General features: G+C 44.2%; 1 protein-coding gene across 1 annotated transcript; it reads right to left on the bottom strand.

Annotated features, from left to right (window-relative positions):
• Positions 1–355: 355 nt before the first annotated feature.
• Positions 356–1,153, bottom strand: LOC128298175 (ras-related protein Rab-23). Its single transcript, XM_053033916.1, has one exon. It carries the CDS (start codon positions 1,025–1,027, stop codon positions 356–358), a length of 672 nt encoding a protein of 223 aa, XP_052889876.1. The 5' UTR covers positions 1,028–1,153.
• Between the last annotated feature and the right edge of the window lie 19,817 nt (positions 1,154–20,970).

Here is a 20,970-nt window from a genome sequence, read left to right as displayed (position 1 = left end):
ATACATTTCGGGGGCAGAATATAAAGCAGAACTGGATTCTGTAGATTGAGATAGTTAATTAAAATTGGGCGTGGGGCTTCTCGCAGTGAGATGGTGAATTTTTTCACGAGTTCCTTCAGGTCGACATTGGAGTCGGGTCGAGCAAACGCTAACTACTGGGGTCTACAACACTAGGTTGGTACGCAGCACGTACACAACATTTCTTGAGGCACTCGTTGGTATAGTCTTCCGTGTGAGTATTCTAAGTCTTCTGCATCCCACGACGCATCAACAACACCGCTCGCTACGCACATTCATTCGCTACACCTAAAAACGAAAAACAACGTAACATACAACTAAATCTACCTACAACGCGCTAGAATATCCCGCAACGCTTCTGCAGCGGTTTGCGCTTCACCAATGGCCTCGTCAGTGTGATCGTATTGCTGGCAGCTTTCGACTGAAACGTCGGACTAAAGGCACTGATCGTCGGCTGGCTGATCGGGGCCGACTGGCTGTACTGTTGCTTCATCATCTGGTGGCACTTGGTCGCCAGATACCGGAACACCGTCGCCACATTAACGTCCTCCTTGACGGACGTACGGATCAACCGACAGCCGAGGGCGTGCGCGAGCGCTTCCGCCTCCTCGAACGACACCACCGCCTGATCCATCAGGTCTATCTTGTTCTGGACTAGTACGGTCGGGATTTCGCTGCATTCGTTCTCCACCTTGCGCTTCCACTCGCGGATCGCTTCGAACGAGGCACGGTCGGTCGTGCTGAACGTGAGCACGCACGCCTGGGCACCACGGTAGTACGCCTTCGTGATGGCATCGAACTCCTCCTGTCCGGCCGTATCCCACAGCATGATCCGTATATCCTCGCCATCGATTTCGATCTGTCGCTCGAGAAAGTCCACCCCGATCGTTTTTTTGTAATCCTTCGTGTAGATGCCTTTGCAGTATCGCTGAACCATGGAGGTTTTGCCTACGCCACCATTCCCGACCACGATCACCTTCAGCGCTATCTCTAGCTCCTCTTCTAGCATTGTGTTGGCCGGATGTGTTTGGTGATGTTATGACCCTTCAATGTACCCTCCTGTGTATGTGTGTTTGTGTGTGTCTGAGAACTAGCTTGATCTTGTACACTATCTCCAAAGTCCGGAGATCTTCGACATTCCCATGAGGAACTCCGCGCAGTGGCTTCTATTTATCATCCAACACTTTCCATTTGAAGATTTAGTTACAACACACATAACGACACAAAGCCAAGGGAAAACATACAGAACAGGACTAACCACAAACCACTAATCGTCAGACACCAATCCACTCAACCTAGCACATACAAGTCTTGTTTCGCTGGACAACTCTTCCGAAGCAGAACTTGCTGGAGAGTTCTTCGTTCTTCTGTGTGCTTCTTGCGATTGTTCCAGCAAAGAAGCGCACACACTGCGTGTCAGGGGGTCAGCAAGGTCTTGTGTCGTTCCCTGCCCGTTTGTCGTCGGTGGTACTCATCATGGCGGGGTACTAGGAAGGGACGGGATCATGTGTTTCGAATTATCGACCTGCAAATTTGTAAACACACGAGAATTGTATTTTCATACCATGATTGAGCTAATTGTCTAAAGCAGTCCAAAAACCGAATAAATAGCAGAGGGTTTCTAACGCCAAGTCCAAGTCCAGGCTACAGAATAAATTTCTACATACAATTCGTGTAAGTAATCGTTAGAACTATAACTACAGAGCTTCCAGCAGTCCAGTGTCAGTCCCGAGAGATAGAGAGAATATAAGGTGCGGAAAGGTTAATCGAAGAATCAGCCGAAGTTATCGCTATAAAGAAGGGAATCAATATTTTACACACGGCGCAGATTGAAGCTCGGCTCCAATCCACGGTTTGGCACGCTCCTCACCTAGACCACCACGCGAAATTGAAATTTGATCAATCGCACTCGGCTACATAAATAACAACTAAGTTTTCCTCGTGATTGCTGTTCGTTAGAGCAATCTTTTGTGTCTCCCTCTTTCTTCGCCGCCCGCTCCTTCTGGGATGCATTACATTTGCCATTCCATGGGAAAAGCGCATCGTTGCTAGTTTCCCCTCGTGCAACAATCAATCGCAGCACGGCCAAACCGGGTGGAATGCTCAAGATTCCGTTGGATATCAGCAACTTTTTAGTACGGCAGCACATAAAAACTCACCCAGCGTACCTGCGCTGGCAAAGCGAAACGTCAATCACAGCATTCCCCGCTGTGGGGGAAAGAATCTCACCTCACGGTGTGCATTAGCATAGTGGCAAAAGTTTGAACAACGGGCCAGCAGTTTGTGCACAAACAAGCGAACAACAAAAAAAAACATGCTCACAAAAAAGCATTTGCACACATAGCCACGTACGATGCGAAACGGAGCGGCAGCAGCCAGTAACGATGAGCGAAGAAAATGGAAAGGATTAACATAAATAAATACAAACAAACTAATCCAGAACGGACGGTGTTTGTTTTTCCTTTCCGAACCGTTGACAGCTACGCTACGAAAGGGGGGGTTTTTATTGTCGTGAACCGCCGAAAGGGAATGCCGCCGCAACACCGGGGGCCGTTGTGTTGCTAACCTCTTTCACTGCTGCGTGATAGTTTTTATGTGTGTTTGCAAAAATCTTCGAAAGGTCTCTTGCTTGCTTGCTGCCGACTAGAATTATAATGAGCGTATCGACCCCCAGTTTGAAGCAAAACCCTAGTGTCGAACCGGGTGAGATCACACATATTATTCCACCGGTTAAACCTTCTCCACATATCCACTGCTCGCTCGCACCCCATTAAACGGGCACCTCTCCCCCAGGAACAGTGCATAGTTTCAGCAAACTCAGTAGACAGGAAAATTGATTGAAAGAATCGATTTGGCGGAATGCATAAACCACAAGCATTAACACGACCCCGCACGGGTACATCATCATCATCGCCCTGCGCCCTGAAACTTTACCTCAAGAAATGCCTCGAAGTGCAGTAGAGCAAAATGATATTATAATCGATGACCCCAACCCTTAGCTACGATTGACTTTTGAATAATTTCTCGTATGTGGTTGGGCCCTGCGTACTCCTGTGCTGCAGTTTTACTGCTGTAAATTTGATTTGCTAATTCTAGATACGAGCAGCGACTGGATGAAACTTTCCGGACAAGAATGGCAAATTGTACAATTAACCTTGCGGGTAAATGGATGCAAAACAACGATAGGGAAAGAATTAGAATTGCAGAATTGTTTTTACTTAGAAGCTTCAACTGAACTGTACTGGCAGTGTACTGTTTAGTATCAGGCAACAATAAGGCGTTCGAAACATCAATTAACATATATGTCTTAAATTCCATTGTCTGTATGTTGACAAACTCCACTCCTCAAACCCACAAAAAGACATTCCAGACAACGCCAAATATCTTCGCAAACTTCGCCCCCAGAGAAAACAGCACCTACCGCTACCTCTTCCGACAAGGATAGTTAGTAACCAGTTCCCATAATATTCCCACAGCCTCCCCCAAATAGTGCCCGGGTCTTTGTGTCGTGTGTCGACTCCCTTTCATACCGCTAAAATCAACTTGCTTAAATGAAGCCAAAGACAGCAAACTTGACATTGCACTGCCGCCCATCAACCCGCTGCTCTGCAATTACCATTACATCTCACCGTTTGCCAGGCCCACAGCGCATCCGGCAGAAACCCATGAGACGATGAGCAGTGTGCAGTTCTCACCACCTGCAAGCGAACGGCGGCATCTAAGCGCACCAGACACCAGACATCAGCCGCAACGTCAATCTCACGTCTCCGAACGGAGGGGGCAAATGTATCCCCAACACTCTAGACGACAAAGATGACAACGCCCGACAGTACCGACAGTACCCGCGATACAGCCGCAGCCTCCCGCAGTCATCACTAAAACTCCTATTGAGCGATTTTGTTTGCAGCATTGTACACATTTTGCTTCCCTTTTTCTCATCTCTCTTCATCCCCCACGACCTGGTGCTTGCGGCACCGCCCGAATCAAAAGTGCATTTGCAACGAAAACTTTCATCCAATTTGCGTGCGACTGCATCGCTCATGTTCGCTCCCACCATGGGAACACGCATATCGTCGGTTTTTCGTCACCGAAAACAAGCGAAATACAGCGGGGTGAACCTTTTGGGTTTTTATTTATTCCCTTTTTGTTTCTCTCTCTGTCGGCCAGAGAAACTTGCCCCTGATATGTGTTTGAGTCACGACAGAAAGTGACTGTGGCTTGTGTTTGGTGGTGGTTGCGTGTTGATGATGTGTTTCAATTAAATTTCTCCCCAAGCAGCGAGGGGTTTTGTTTTTAACAAGAATATAAGCGACATCGACACCGTTGGGATGCTAATTATTCCTGGAGTTGTGAAGTTTAATGCACTTTTTTTACTCCACTTCTTTTGTCTGCCTTGTCCAGGAGGAGGTAACTCGAATTACCCTGAGGCGGAAGAATAAATCCTTGGAAGACATCTTCCAGACGAGATTTGAACTCAGATCTCGTATGTCATCAACCCAAACCCCAAATCGTAAGCAGATCGTTCGTGACTAATTCATCGATCGAGCGATGCCTCAGGTCTCCTCCAAGACGCTTTCTAAAATTTACACCACCATTTCTCCATTCCCTTGCTTTTCTCACCTCTCACGCCGAATGATGAATGTGTCATCGCACCACATCACCCCACGGCTATTCGGGCGGGCGACAAACATGCCGCCAGTCTCAAGTTCAATGGCACAATTCAAGGAAACCGCAACGCAACGCGAAGAAAAACAAAGCGAATCAAAGATCACTCAAATATGTACGGGTTTTTGTCTGGTCTCACTTGGGTCCCGCGGCTGTGCGCGAGAGCATTTGGAAGGAAGGAATTATTTTTATGTGCCTCTTTTTCCGTGCCCCTCCATTCTCTGGTTCGACGTTGCTCATGATGGGCGAGATTTGGTTTTTTTGTTTTGTTATTTATTCCACTGTGTCACATTCTTTTCGATGTGGTTTCTTTTGATCGAGCTTCTTTCGTAAGGATACAAATTTTCCACAATCACTCTGATCACCCTGCGGGTCACCCCAAAGGGTCCACACAACTCATGATGATGATGATAATAACGATCGTACCCTCCTCCAGATGTGGATGCATCGTGTCGGACATATTAAGACACTGCTGGGATGCTGTTGTACGTCGGGCATTAAAAAAAAATACATATAATGAGCTGAACCTTCACAGCACAACTATTACCCAGGGCGACATTAGAACGAGTTACGAGTCTACAAGTGTGTGTCACCCTAGAGGGCAGTACACGGGAGCAGCAGCAGCAGAGATCAGAGAGTGCACAAATGAAAAATTCTCCCCAACCCGCAAAACCAGATGACATACGACATCTTCGGGGTGGTACCATAATTCCAACCCCTAGAAACGCATGAAGGTATGGTTAAGACGTGGTTACAGATATTACTTCCATTGCTCAGATACTGAAGGCAGTCGAGTAGAGACTCCCGGCAGTCGAGTAGAGACAGCTCTCCCGAGCTGTATTAGTCTTGGGTAGTTCAAAAAGGAACTTCAATATGCCACTGAAACGCTGTAGGATAAAAACTGTAGATCCTACTTTATTTACTACAAATTCCTGCCGCATCAGCTAGCTGCTTCCCCTTCGAACCGTTGACCGTAAGACGACCCTTTTGAAACTCAGCATAAACAAGCTTAGATGACGATAAAGCTGATGCTGATAATAAATGAATTCCTTGTGTATTTCTTCTTCAATGTAGATCTGTTAAAATAATTCCAAGAAACATGCAGAGTGGTGCAATCATTGACAGATTATTGAAGATCTTTTATAGACGAATTTTATGCTTTTATTTATAAATTGGATTGAGTAATCATCCCCCGAATCATTCGACTCATTTCATGGTTTCTCGTGTAGATAAGCGTTGAACAATAAATGTTTCGAGGGGTTTCATATCTTCTCCAGCTCTTCCCAAAGAAGATCTCAAAAAACCTCAAGCAAAATTTAAGAATATCAACACAAAACAAATCCAAAATTTGGGTAAAGAAAACACAATCCCCCGAACCAAAAAAAAACAGCGATAAAGTTGTTCGTTTTACTTCTGGCTCCACAAACACAACCCTCAACATCTCAGCCCGAACTCCGAACGCACCACTTGCTAATTATCTTTCCTGCGCGCTAAGTCCATCCGCGCGAAAAGGGCGATTGCTTCTGCAGAGAGAAATTGCTGCAGCCACCCATGTTGCTGTTGATGATTCGCAACATGGTAGCGCGATTCGCTTCGCCCCAGCCCAAGAACGTTCTTTCTGGATGGCCACCATTCCTTTCCTCGCCTTTCCCGTTTTTTCGACGTAAAAGGTTAATGCTTCGCGCGTCGAATTGTGGCTCAATTTCTGCATCGGATTGCGTTTGATAGAGAGCCCCCAGCCCCGGATCAACGGCGAACGGTTGTCGGTTTGATGCGAGTAAAAAGAAAGAGAAACGGTAGATAGATCACGCTCGTCATCTAATTCGATTGTAAAATGTAATCCAACTCTCGAGGTAACGATATAACAGAAGCCGGGCGCTCGGCGAGATCTGCACCAAGAAAGTTGCCTTTGTCTTTGCGCCGGGGGTATCTGCAGTGAAACTTTCGCAGACCACCCCGGTCCAACCCGTCGGGCGAAATATTATCGTACAGCTTAGTATTCAAATCAGGCGAAAGAGTTCGCTTCTTGTAAAGTAATTCCGCACCAACTACTGTCAGAACTTGGCGATAAACAGAAAACGTGACGGTGCCTTTCAGGCGCGATAGTGCTCCATCCTGAGTGAAAGCATCCCCATCCCCACTTGGCAGCTCCGTTTTGATAATGTTAAGTTTAATTGGTCAGCCATGCTGTGGCGCTAGTTATTTGCGAACCAAGCACTACATTCAATTCACTTGCCATAATTGGCGAAACCCATCGCCGGTTGTTGGGGCGATGAAGAAAGCTCGCGATGATAATGTTGCGAGCCGCTTTGGCTTGGCGTGACGGAACGAAGCACGAAAACATTGAAGCAAGTGTGGGTTTTGGTCGTCGATCGATCAGTTACACAAATTGCTACAATGATGCGGAGTGATTGTATCGTGTCCCGGGCTCGAGTGGTGCACTGATTTGGCAAATTTATCCGTTTCGTCGAGCGAAAGAATGGCAAGAATTCAATGGCGAAAAGAAAAAAAAGTTGGCGAAAAGTTACATTCCAGTTGTTAGAACCGCCGCTTCGAAAGCCGCCGAAGATGTGTGGCTTCCTACCAGCCTCTTACGGGCGGAAAATAAAAACACGGGAAAAGTTGCTCCCCCAGCTTTCATTAATCATCTGCCAGAAGTTGGGTCCCATTGTTACGAGGGGATGGCAAATAAAAAGAAACACATTCTACAGAAATTTCTGACGCTGCCCGTGTCCATCCATCCATCTCTTTGAAGTTATGACGCAGAGTCATCGCCTTTAGAAAAATCGCCACCACGCCACACCAAACTATAGCGTCCCACGTAAATTAAGTCTTACGGCACACTAGAAACATGTGATTCATGGACAACCATCGTCCATGGTCCGTTCTAGAGAGCTCATTAACCTGATTTTATTTACCATTTTCTTTCAGGAATCATGAACTCATTTTGAATGTTTTAAAGCTCCTAAACAATATTGCATGCCATTGCTAGGATCTTCAAATGACTTCTAATGAACATATCAATCACAAGATCTTAAAATATTCGGAGAACTGGATAGTTTGAGGACTAATATTTAGATTACACCAAGTATTGGTTTGGTTTACTTATATCTTATTTCTTCTTGAAGGCAACTCAAAATATTTCCTGTACTTATGCGATGAAACTAATTACCTGTTACTCAACCATTTTCAGCCATTCTTTAAAAATGAAATCTCTCCAATATCTTTGTGAAACAATAGACAAGCCATCGCGAAGAGTAAAACAAGCTTGAAACAAAGAATGTCTTATCGGACATCTCAAAAATCTGTTATTTGGAATTAGACAATTAGGAAGAGCCAATGATGCTGATATAACGATACGTTTCATAACGATGCTAATGAGCTCACTTCGCTCATTAGGGAGCCGTCTGGATTTCTCACCGATAGCTGCACAATCCAGCTTGCTTCCTCGAGGTTCGCCATGTAGAAACTAAATATTCATTGAACTTAACCATCTCTGGAGATAATTATTTTAAGGTGTGAAAAGCCACAGAAAGCCACCTTTCGACTGCCTCAATAAAGTGGATCGTAATTCTTTCAATTTCTTTTTTAATAAACATGTAAAAACACATTTCATCTACAGACGCATAAGCTTCAAAAGTGCAAAATTGTAAGCATAATAATTGCAAAACAGAAATTGCATCATCATGCGCATGACGTTCCAATTATCAGCGGCAAACGCTACTACGCTAACCCCACAGAGCTAACAAGCAAGCACCCAATCCTTTGCTTCGCTGTCAATTGCATACGCAAAAGTAGCATCTTCTCCTAACCGTTATTACATCGATCCACCGTCCCAGTGTGCTTTACAGCACCAAATAAGGGACCACTGGTAGGGCAAAGCGTACTTTTTCCCGTGCATCTTTCGCTAGAGGCCAATGCATAAAATGGGAACGGCACGTGAAGCAAAGATTGCTAACATTTTGTACCTTACTGATACGAGGATCAAGATGCTGTACGCAGAGTGATATTAAATCACAGCAACACACACACACAGCCACGTATGGTATGTGGCGAGATATGTCCATGTTAAGATGGACAAGGCCCTGTGAAACGTGTTCAACAGAATTGGAAAGAAATCTACCCCCGACGGTATCAACATTTAATGCCCATAAATGGAAGCTATGCTAGTCGATCCGGTCGATTATGAAGAATTTTCTTCCCATTGAGGGGTTCGAAAAGCTCATGAGAACTACCCAAGATAACACTAAACATGATAACATGAAAAATCGATATTATCTTAAACAATGTCCAGCAATATCATGTCCGATGTTATTACATCAATTAATCGCGTCGAAAAACGCGTCATTAAGCTCATTATGCCGTTTGACAATCGGATGCTATAAAAATGTAGCCTATTAGCTGGAAGCTTTCCAATCAAATGACTAACTAATGACCTTATCGTCTCTAAAGCCGTTTACCGTTTCCGGTGGAGAAACTTTTCCTCCCACACGCAACAGATTTACGTACGACAGCCCATCCACCTTTGCCCTTTCTAATCTGCCAAAGAAAGGATGGCGCTTTCTGACAACTGGAAACGTCAACCCGTACGTCACCACCGTGACACAATCTCTTTGAACACAACCCTGGTACAAATTACATCGCGAACCTACTCGCTGGTGCGTAGTTATGGGGAAGAGAATTCTAATTCCAGCCACCATATTATAAAGACAACTTCCAGCTTAACGTCAACGCTGCGTGACGTTCTGTCATTTCATAACGGTTACGGTGAGGTTAAATTATTCAAACTGCAGCCAGTTTACGGGGCGGGTTTTTCCATCACACACGCTCCTTATCGTTACCCCATCGGCGGCTATCATGTTGGATCGTTAAAATCGACTTAATTCGAAGACCGCCAGGGATGGGGACGATTTACCAGCTTCATTATTCGATTAAGCGTGTGGCTCGTGTTTGGGAGCATTTCATCTGTTGTGCAATAAATTTTGCGGTGAGATAGTTTTGTGGAATTAAAAAACAAAAACCCAAAAACCCCACCAACAGCAAACAGCGGAAAAATAAAGCCATAACCTTGCCGCCCTCGAATCGATCAAACAGAAACAGAGCGCGAATGGAATGCGACATTGGGGGAATTTTTCCTGGCGACAACGTTCCGCACCAAGCGTGGAAAAAATAACCCAAAATAAACACACCCAAGCATGGAGAGAAACAGAGAGAAGAAGAGAGAGAACAGACCAACTGAAAAACTCATCTGCATTCTTTCTCCAGCAACATCCGATTTGGACATCGGAATACGTCGACATTGTCGCTGTCGCCAAAAATATACACTTGACCTTCTTCCGATGTGGGGGGCTCAGCGGTTTTTATAGCCTAGCCTGTCGCTTCTAGCCAAAACTGGCCCTCAATTCCTAAATGGTGTTTGATTTCCAATCGATAGATAGGTATAATTTTTTACACACGCGCCATCACCCCCTTTCGGGCGATCTTTTCAAGTCGTGATGCACGGTGGTTTAGAATTTAATAAAAGCACGGACCAAAATAGACGAAAATCCCAAAAATCGGATTATATGTCAAAAAGTCATCCAGCTACGCGAAGCGAAAGGTCACCAGATTTAGAAGGATTACTAGCGCTAGCAGTGCACGACGACTTTGAAGATTAGATCGCACGACCCAATCGTAGGTTAGTGTCCCAGATGTTGGACAAAGTATTCAGAAAATAATGGTTTCCAAACCCGTGCTAGGAAAAGACAAAATACGTGATAAGCCTTCAATAGTGGGATGGAAAATAAGCTATTGATTGTTAAAAATTGCCATCATTAAACGAACCAGTTAGGATTTGTTTAACAAGCTCGAATAACTCAACTTGGTGGATACGGAGAGAGCTTTTTTATATAGTGATAGTGAAGTGATATTAAATTGCTCAAAAAATGACGAAGAACTTGGTTTATAAAACAATAAATTAATAATAAAATTATATTAGTGTAAATCAAAGCAATATGCATAACGATTTTTATGACATTATTTTCCCTAACTTTGTTTAATTTGTTCACTTGGCTTTCAAATAACAAGAAAAAAACACAACCAGTACTACAAGGGTTATTCCCCGTAAACACATCAAACAATTTCCCAGCATAGTTGAAACCACGCATCGTGTACACGTATTACGGGAAATTTTAATTATACTCCACCATTTTTTCCGACCACTTGTCGACAACCCACCGGGTGATTAATGGGAAAAACCTCCACAGGACGAGTATGTCACATAAAATGTACTTGATAAAACAAAACTTACAGCAAATTTTAACAATTTAGAATGTAAAAATTTCTGCGAAAGTAAGCAATCACATTGCGATGAATATCCGGATCATGAGCATCACGAATATCAAAGGGAAAACTAAATAAAAAATTCCATCACGCAAAACTAATCCATCCGATATTGGATCCGATCAGACGAACAATCAAAATGCAAAGCTATATTTTTTTTTTGCTCTACTTTTCGTGTTTTTCCTATCAACATGTTTCTTTTTCTTCCTTTTTTTCACTTCATGCTGGATGTGCGGAGAACAGAATCGTATCGTTCATTTTCCTTCCGTGTGCCGTCACACAAAAAAACAAATCGATACGATGAGTATTGGATTAAATTTTTATAACACCGTCAATCGATGCTGTCGTGCCCCCGGCGTAGAAAGTCGACCAAGCGCGCAGCAGAACGTAGGATAGGACACGGAAACGGCCACTAATAAAATCGATCCAACTGTGCAAACTTCATTCTCAAATTTCTTCTCAACCACCCAATTCTCTTCCGCTCCCTTCCGGCAAACCTATTTCCGTTTTTCCATTGCTTAAAGCTTAACTACTTTACGTCAATCTTCAAAACAAAACAGGAGCAAAAAAACACCAAAAAACAGCTGAGTTGCCGTAAGAACGAAAAGAAATACAGACGCGCAACAGCCGGACACAATCAGGCGGCCAGATGGGAATTTTCTTTTCACGGTCAGGGAAAAACGGCCTTTCCACCGAGTGGGGTCGATACAACGGTGTGCACACACACACACGAACACAGGCCGGCCCTCCACCAATAACCAGAATCCATTTTCTCACCCGAGCTCTCAATCTCGGGCGGACACACACACACAGAAAACTCTCTGGGTGTCCCAAAAACCGGACGTGCAGTTCTTAGCATCGGGAAGCAGGGGTTTTCCCTCCGTTTTTGGGATGACGCTGTACGAAGGAGCCGGGCAGTGGCGGCTGTACGGTGAAGGCCAACAAAGTCAGCTGTTCGCTAACGGCAACGAACCACACATACGCCACAGTTCAGATATAGGTGGTTTGAATTTTTGGCACTTGAACACCGTGAAAAGCATCACGAGACTTTGCTTTATTGGCCTCGAGGGGGAAGGGGATTTAATGGGAAGTGCCGGAATGGTAAACATTGCTGTTTATGTAATCGAGAACAGCCGTTTCGCTGTTACACTGAGGCGTAACACGCTAACAGGAAAATATTACCCCACAATTGCATATTTTCAGGGGCCAAACCGATGGAATTTTCCAGTTGGGAAATTTGAAAAGTATTTGCGCACATTGGTTTGCTGCATTGCAACGCGTACGATAAAGAGCTTAGCTTGAATTTGATCCCCAAACACAGCCAAAAGGAAAAACAAAGCAAAAAAGCTTTCGAAAACTTCATACCTTCCCTATCTATGTGAAAATGTGGAATAAAAATGAATAATAGGAAAAACCCCGCAGTGGTGTTAGTGGCCAAGGGTACGGTATAAAGTTAGTTGCTACGATGGAAAACTCGGTCAAAAAATGCCAATCTCGACCTTCAAAAATATTTGCACTATCTAGCGAGGAAAAGAAAGAGAGAGAAAAGAAGGGAACGAAGGCGAGACAGAGCAACAAAAAGGACTCGAGGGAATATTCCCTTGCCACAGAGTAAATACAAGAAGGAAAACTGTGAAAACTCACCAACACCATGGGTCAAGGATGGAAATATTCGTGCAGCAAAGAAAATGCATTCCGAAGTTTTTCCACCTTGCACCCTTGCACCCTTGTTTCCCTGTTATTTCCATACCATCACCATCGAAAAATTGTGAAGAAAAATGCCTTTTATTTTAAATAATCTACAATGGTGGTGGTGGTTCGAAAAGTGTTACCTTTTTCGGTTGATTTTCCACAGCTTTACCGCATCCACACGATCGCCCTTTTCATCACGCCTTTTTCCGAACCCGGACAGCAGAATGGGAGCAAGGAAAACCAAGCACTTCCTCTCTTTCGGTAGGATTATTGAAGGATTTCCACTGTTCCGCGCTCTCGATCCACCTGCCCGCTCCTTGTAAGGTGTGTTTTTTCGCCTTTTTCCCTGGGTTTGTACGGCAGTGTACGATGGTGGTGATGAAATGGATCTTTGGTGGCGGGAGTTTGTCTGGATTCTTACAATTTTCTTAATTTCCACTGGTCACTGGTTTTTGACGGTCACATTCGGTAAGGATTAAACTGTTGCTTCACGGGTGAGGATGTGTGCTTTTCACCTGGTTCGTATCGTGGACAAAAAACCCTCCAAATCGAACACTGTTTAAACACTATCATGGAGCTTTAAAAGAACAGAAAAACACGCACACACGCACACAAGATGCACATTAAAGCGATATTCAAACTTCAAAAGGATTATTCGCTTTCCTTCGGAAATTCGCACAAAAATACACCAATCCACCTTTAAAACTGAAACTCCTTTTTAATTCTATCAAGCACGAACGAGAAAACCGGCCATTTTTTGACGCTTTTACGTGGCGTTGGTAAACATCTTCCGATTTTAAATTCATTCGCCCACTCACTTTTCTCATGCTGTTAACTTGTTTCTATCTCTGGAAGCATTTTGCCTTCGTTGTCCGCGTGTTTGAAACAGTGTGCATTGAACATTTCGTTGCCTAACCGTGAATTCGATTTACTGCCGCTTTGTTCCTTTTTCTTTATCATCTTTCGTGCTTTCGTTTCTTCAATTCCTTCTCGTTCCTTCAAACATGTTTATCACATTCTTCATCTATATTCACGTTATTTATGTAGCCGGTGTTTGGCTGCGCGGACGGCCAACACACACGCTCTCAACACTTTCTCACACACCTGCCGCATGATGCGTGTGAGGGTTGTTTTTACCCCCGGTGCTACATCTTACCGGTAGAAGATGCGAAAAGAATACGAAAAGCACAGGTGGAAAGAAAAATAATTGAAGAAAATACAACAAAAAAGGGAAGCAAAACAGCAGCTTAAGCATCGAACTACGCGTCATCGTCGCGAGCGCGCGCGCACACGCAAACGCAAACCACTTTTTGATGCTTTCTCTTTCGCGGCACCGTTTCTCTCTTTCTGGTTCTTCCTGTGAAGCGGCACGGTTCTTCACCTGAGTCAACAGTTTTTGGAGCTTATTTTTTGATAGTTTTCGTTTTTCGTGTTTCTTTCCTTATTTCGGGGGAGCCGTCTTCCACGTTTTGGTGGTTCTTCATTTGCTTTACCGCGTGGCTAGTGACCCAACACCACCCGAAGGCAGCCATAGCTGTATGTTGGTGTGAGATGCTTTTAAAGCATTGCTTTATGTATTGCAGCATTGAAATAAAAAACCTTCAAGTTTATTCATCCCTATCCAAGAAAATGAAACCCCCGCATGGCCCCTTGAATGTTTAAAAGATGGCAATGAAAAAATTGCTCTCCTTTAGCGTAATAATTACCTTAATAAAGCTACTTTCTGAACACTCTAATCGCAATAAATGCGAGAAGCCAAAAATAAAAGCACTTTTAATGAATATTTTATTCCATTCCGCGAAGTGTCATGTTTTTAAACCGGCAAGTGTGAATTGGATTTAATTACTCATTTTATTACTTGGCCAAATTTACACCCATAAAGGAACGTCCTATCCCTGGTGCCAATTAGGCTCCCCTTTCTTTTCCACGCGCGTGAAAGACGAATAAATCTATCGACCAAAGGGATTTCGATGACGTTGGAAAGTAGAAGAAAAAATGGAGAAACATCTTTCGATGCGCCACGCAATAAAACACAATGGTACACATTGGAAGAAATTAAAAAAAATAATTCTTGTAAACGATAAACTAAAATTGAAAGAAGCACAACTCAGGTCAACGAATCAAACGCACACGCATAACAAAATCCACGCACTAAGAAACGAAAACTGTGAAAGGTTGCACTAAAAGGTGAAAACAACAGTACGCAAAACACCACAAAAAGGCTACTAAAGGGTTTTCCAACAGATATTTCTTCAACTGCTATGCCCGAGTCACACCTGACGATGGTCTGTACCACCCTTTCATCATCATTCACAAATTACACACCACAAACACCAACACCAGCGCACCCCCTATACACGCACCAACAGAAGCACGACGCGAAGTATCCGCGAAACCCCAAAGCGAGCGACGAGCCGTGTTGTTCGAGGGCCGATTTTCGAATGCATTTTCCAGCGCGATCGACGGTACGGTCGAAGCCGCGTTTCGCCTGCACGCTGTAGAAGAGAAACCAACCCCTATTTTGATGCGTTTCCACGGATAATCGGGAGAGCGCAGGCTGTCTCGCCCTGGCGCAACGGGTTCGAGCGTGCTCCACGCTGCTCGCACCACAGCTTTCCGCGTGTTACTGGTGAGAGAGAGCTGTTCTTCTCTTCTTTAACCACACATACACACACACACAAACACATCTATCGTTCTCTTGAATGCGTTCACCAACACAAGCGACGGTGCACGGAAAAGCACCTGTACAACAGTACTACGCAAGCGAAGGGAAACGTCGCGCAACATGCGAAAACATCACGCGCAACATAACACATTCCACGCGTGTACAAAAATCTCCCAACGACAGCTGATTTTGTGTGAGAGAAAAACATAACACGCAACACAATTCCGTGGCTGTTGTAAATAACCATAATTCGATGGGAAACCAATCTTTTTCCCTTTCTCTCTCTCTCTTTCTCTCTCGCTATCGGGGAAAAAATGTTATCATCGAGCTCGAACATAGCATACAGACTGTACACGAAAGATGATTACAGGTGTGCACTGATGAAGCATATAAGTCTACACACGAGAGCCTTTGGGATGCATCTGTCTTCAGTTTTAACAAGTACCAGGGTCGATACGTGGCAGCGTGGTATGTGTGTGTGCAGAGGAAAGTGCACAAAAATGCATGCGTTATCAACATACATTGTGCAATTTGGGCAACGAGGAGGATAGTGATTTGTTTTGAATATTAATTAAATTAAAGCTTTTTGTGAATAAACTTTTACTATAAAACTTCATTATTGTAACATTTTGTGTTCTATTAAATAAGTTATACATCACCATTGGATGGTTCACAATTAAGGCTTCAGATTCCAATTTAAAGTAGCTCCAATTTCATGTTCCAATTAATTGTTCTTATAAGACAGTTTATTGGACATTAATTTGCATATTATTACAAACGATAATATTGTCCAACATGCAGATCTACGGTATCAACTTGATCGTTACCTTTTATATCTTTAACTTCTGCTCATTATCACACCGAACGAACGACAAACAAACTCTCATACTCCACACAACCCAACCCCATCCCCTGCGATGGACGACCTCTATTTATGGACATTCCACCACCACCTTACTTAATCTTCCGGGGTGAGCTTAACCGGACTGGAAAAGAAAGTCAAGTGCAGGGACGACGCCACCGAACGACGCAACGACGATGGCGTAACAGCAGCAAACCGCTCACACACACACACACGCATACCATCGCAACGTGCGCGAGACAAAGAATGCACGCGCGCAAAAAAAGCGATGCATCGGGGTGCGGGTTTTCTTGGTTTTATATCGCAGAATTGTGTTCTCTCCTTTGTCGCCTCTTTATTCAACTCTTCCTTATTCTCTTGATCCTCGTTTTTTTGCCACCATTTTCTTTATTATTTATTGCCCCGTAACTGCTCATTATCGGTGAGCAGTGGAGAGCAATCGATTGAGGTCAGCGTAGTGCTGCCCGGAGTGCGCTGTGGTGACATTCCACGAATCAAAGTATCCTCTTGTCCGTATCTGGGGGTATCTGTGCTGATCGTGTCGCCTGATAATAGCAACAGAAGACATGGGATGAAAAGCAGGAAAGAATAAAACCCCACGGACAGTGTAGTGTAATGCAAAGGAGGCCACGCTTAATCAGAGCAATGTGTTACGAGAACGCGAACGTCTTCTAAGGACACGTGTTTCGTAATCGGTAACGGTATCTCACTGCTGCCGAGTGAGGGCCTGGTCCCGCTACATTTACGGGGGATAAGTGGACATTAATTTCTGTTGCTCTGTGTTTAATCATTTTAGCATCAAGAGCTAGAGCAACTATATAAGGACAACGACTGTCAAATCGTGTACTAAATATGATCTTTAGTACAATCTTCTTGACACAATTCCTGACCGTTGTTTGCCAGATTTAGCATTGTTTTAGGGTTCAAGTATAACAGATGATATTTCGTTCTATAATTCGAACCATCTAACCTAATGTTTATTGCGAGTCGCAAATCCCTTCTCCAGCCATTACGATAAATAAGTTTTATTTCTTTAGTACAGACACCCCGGCTTGCCTCTAACGACATTTTTGCTGGCACGCCTTTTTTCCCGTTTCTCCTTCGTGAATGTTTCTTCGATATTTTATTGATCTTGTAAGCCCTGCCAACGATACATCACAAACAATTTCCCGACCTTTCCCGGCCCAAACGCATCGCATTAAGCGCTAATAGTTGATAGTATCCCATGATATACTGTACGCATTCTGCCCAATAACGTCTCAACTGGATCAATTTTACGACCCTTGCAGACTCACCCCCGCAGTACCAATCTGATTGGGGGGATGATACCGTCCTGCCTTCCTTTTTCGCAAAGCCAAAGCCATCGGGTGGAGTTAACAGGATAAGATTGGGGTGATCCACACAGCCAAACATAAAACTCACTCACCTGTAACGAAAGTCAGTAAAAATGTGAACCGTTTTAATGCGCCGTTATAAATAGGCCTCCCACTCGCGCTGCTAACGAGCAGGACTTGGGACGTACTAGTTTGTGCAACGTTTTGCTTTCTTCCACTTCGATGCACACAACTATTTTTGGGATCTCGCTCGTTGCATACATTTATTGCTTTATTGGCGTTCTCTTACAGGGGTTGCGTCGTACGATGCACTAAAACATCTCCAAAACGTTTGCTCCTTCCCAAACAACGATAATGATAGTTGGATATTAGCACCAAAACATAAAAAAGGCACGACACGACATTGACAAAGAAAGTGTTCCGCGTGGTAATATGCTGCACTGTCGTTGCAGTAGCGCGTTGGTCATTAAGAAAATGAATCGCGGTTAGTTTACCGAATCAACAGCTACACCAACAAAACGGTCCTATTCTCGCAAGAGTCTCGAATACCGTATCTCGACGTACACACAAAAAAAGAAACAACCACAAAAAGTACCAGAAGCTACGGCAACATGATAAGAAGCCGCGTTGTCCAAGCGGCCACAGCAACACGCCAGTACGGGACTCAAGTCTTCCACTTTATTCTCACAATACCGCAAACGAATAGCGCAGGGAAACCGTTTTTTGTTACAATCTCCGCCCGAAGCTGAACGATTTTCGCGAGCAAAAGTCACAGTGGACACGGGAAAGTCTCTGGCCTGGTTGAATTGATGTACCGCGATGCCAACTTTATCAAACAACGTCACCCCAACGATACCCGTGGTGAGAGGTTGGTGTCCATTTTGTTCCACTACACGGACGAACTTTTGCTGGCCAGTGTTTCATGATTTGCTTCTTGTTCGCTGTCATTGTTGTGTGCCTATCTTTTCGACCTGTCAGCTCATAAATATTCCATTCCACAAATCCCCACAACGTTGATTTACTATATTATGTGAGATGCAATTTTTTTTGATTACTCTGGGTAATTGCATTAAGTGCATCTATTTCCAATGATGTAAAATGATGTGAAGAAGGTTCCAATGGGGATGTACTAAAATAAACGCTGTACTAAAACCACAAAGTCTTCCTGAGCATAATTACTTAAGCATTAAAAAGTCAAGATTCTATCTCCATTTTTAACAGAGAATTCTAAATATTTGTAACAAACAAAGGTTCACTGTACTACATCTACGCTCTCTCAACGTCCCTCGTGAATCACCTTGTTTGCCTCCTTATCGGTATAAAAAAAACTCCCCCTACAACAATCTACTATTGCTTTAAATAATTGCACAATCTAATGTAACGTTTAGGGCGAGGAAAAAAAAGATATAATAACGCAAACAAATGTCAAATGGCGGAACTTGATCGTAAAGTAAGGTGAAACATTCCTTCTTATCGAAGCAATATTTGTTGAGGCAGTCCGACTGCCCCCTGGTAGAATGTACCGCTTTGCTCGAATTTCTAAACTTGTATTGAGTCTGCCTGTCACTGCCATATGGTCACTAAACAATGCAATAGAAATCTCCTACATGTATCGCCTGATAAAATTTGACAGCAACACCAGCTGTATCGATCGATGTCCGATTAGATATGACTCGAGGAAAGGGTGCTCCTCATCAGGAAAGGGTGCGTTGGTACATCTACGCTGTATGTCAGATATCTGCTTATCGGTGAACAAGCGGGGCCAACACCCTCTAAAACTCAAACAGACACAGTGGCGTGACCTACTTGTGGACAGGAGCAGGAGCTGTACAAACTGTCAATGTACTGCTAGGGCGTCAGGTATCAGACAGGCATTCTTCCCCTTCGCAAGTGATCGCCTGGAACTGTTTACAAACAACATGATATCTCCGTTCTATTTTGATGTTTGATTACTTGGTATATTTCGAGTTAAGATTACAAGATAAGTGAATGATATCACAGTGACTGCAAGGCACAACTCTACTCCATGTCTCTCTATCTCTCAAACAAAACTATCTCTGTTGATCACGGTTGATCCTTTCCGTTTACTGTGGCGTTCGTCTTTCTAATGTCATACATAATAATCTCCCTTATCGTTTGTCTACTACTAGCTGCTTATCACGCGTTGTTCAAATATGGAGTCAGGTTACAGTGTTGAAGGAATAAAAAAACTCCACAATCATCATCCCGGCGGACCAGATGTAATTGCGTCGCCCGCCTTTGGCAGACTTTGTATCCAAAACCATCACCGCGCTGGTATAGTGAATGAATCATGGTAGAATTATCGCGCCCAGCTCGCAACCCGGAACACCAAACCAAACATTAGGATTTATGGCGTTGGACAGATTCGAAGCTCGCGGCTCGTAAATAGACGCACCAATAAACATGGCGGGGTGGTTCGTTTGTTAGACGATGCCGGAGGACAGTGTGTGTGCGGGGATCGTATCGCTTTGTTTGTGCAGCACACTTCCTCGTAATGCAGTGTCGTCTAATAGCGCAGCAAGATTGCAAGATTGAACTCATTTAATAACCGGCCCGATGTTGTTTGTGCAGCGCCAGACGCGAATTGTACCACCACCTTACGTAATGTCCGTGGGGAAGGAGAGACCGACTAAGTTTCGCGCCGTGTGTGTCGTCGTCGTCTGGCGCACTCTAGACGCCTGCGAGTACTTACCCGATTGACTGCAATTTCTCCACAGTACCCGATGGGCGCTGCACAGTCTCTCCATTACAGGAAGTAAGTGACAAGCCGAATGCTATTGTCTTACTGCCGGAACTCGAAATCGGATTGAATTTAGGTTAATTACCATCGATTGGTTTGAATCGGAAAGAATGAGAAATTTGCTGATCTTGCCGGGGAGGGGTTGAAATATGTTCAATTATCTGAAGAACGTAGAAGCATGAATCACCAAGAGATTGAAGATCCAAGAACGAATTCGCAAACCTTCCCGCAACACAATATCTCGCTGATTTTATTGCATTGAACCAGAGGTTTCCAATGTCTGACAATCATTTCTCCTCAAAGGTTCTCCCCATCGTGATGTCAGAAGTTATCGCATTTCCTCCGATTACCAACCACACTCACACGCGTGGCCCGGTCTCAAGGCCACACAGAGAAAAGACGTACGTGCCACCGCACGCAGTCACGCAATAAAACCTCTGCCCTAACCGTCGCCCGCCGTTGCATTGGTTTTAAGGAAATTTATTCCCGAATACCTCCGGGTTCGGCCCACGTGTGTCATCGACATCGACGGTGCAATTTCTCCGCCTTCCTTCCGGTGTGTATAAATCGCGAATAAAACCGCAACACACACACCCCTCGTGTGCTTCTTTGTGCGGTGCTACGACTTATCGTGGATGCCGATTACGGCGCG

This window comes from Anopheles moucheti, chromosome 2 (genome assembly GCF_943734755.1).
Source record: "Anopheles moucheti chromosome 2, idAnoMoucSN_F20_07, whole genome shotgun sequence".
Lineage (NCBI taxonomy): Eukaryota > Metazoa > Arthropoda > Insecta > Diptera > Culicidae > Anopheles > Anopheles moucheti.
The sequence above is the reverse complement of the archived record's forward strand: the minus strand, read 5'-3'. Positions and strand labels throughout refer to the sequence as shown.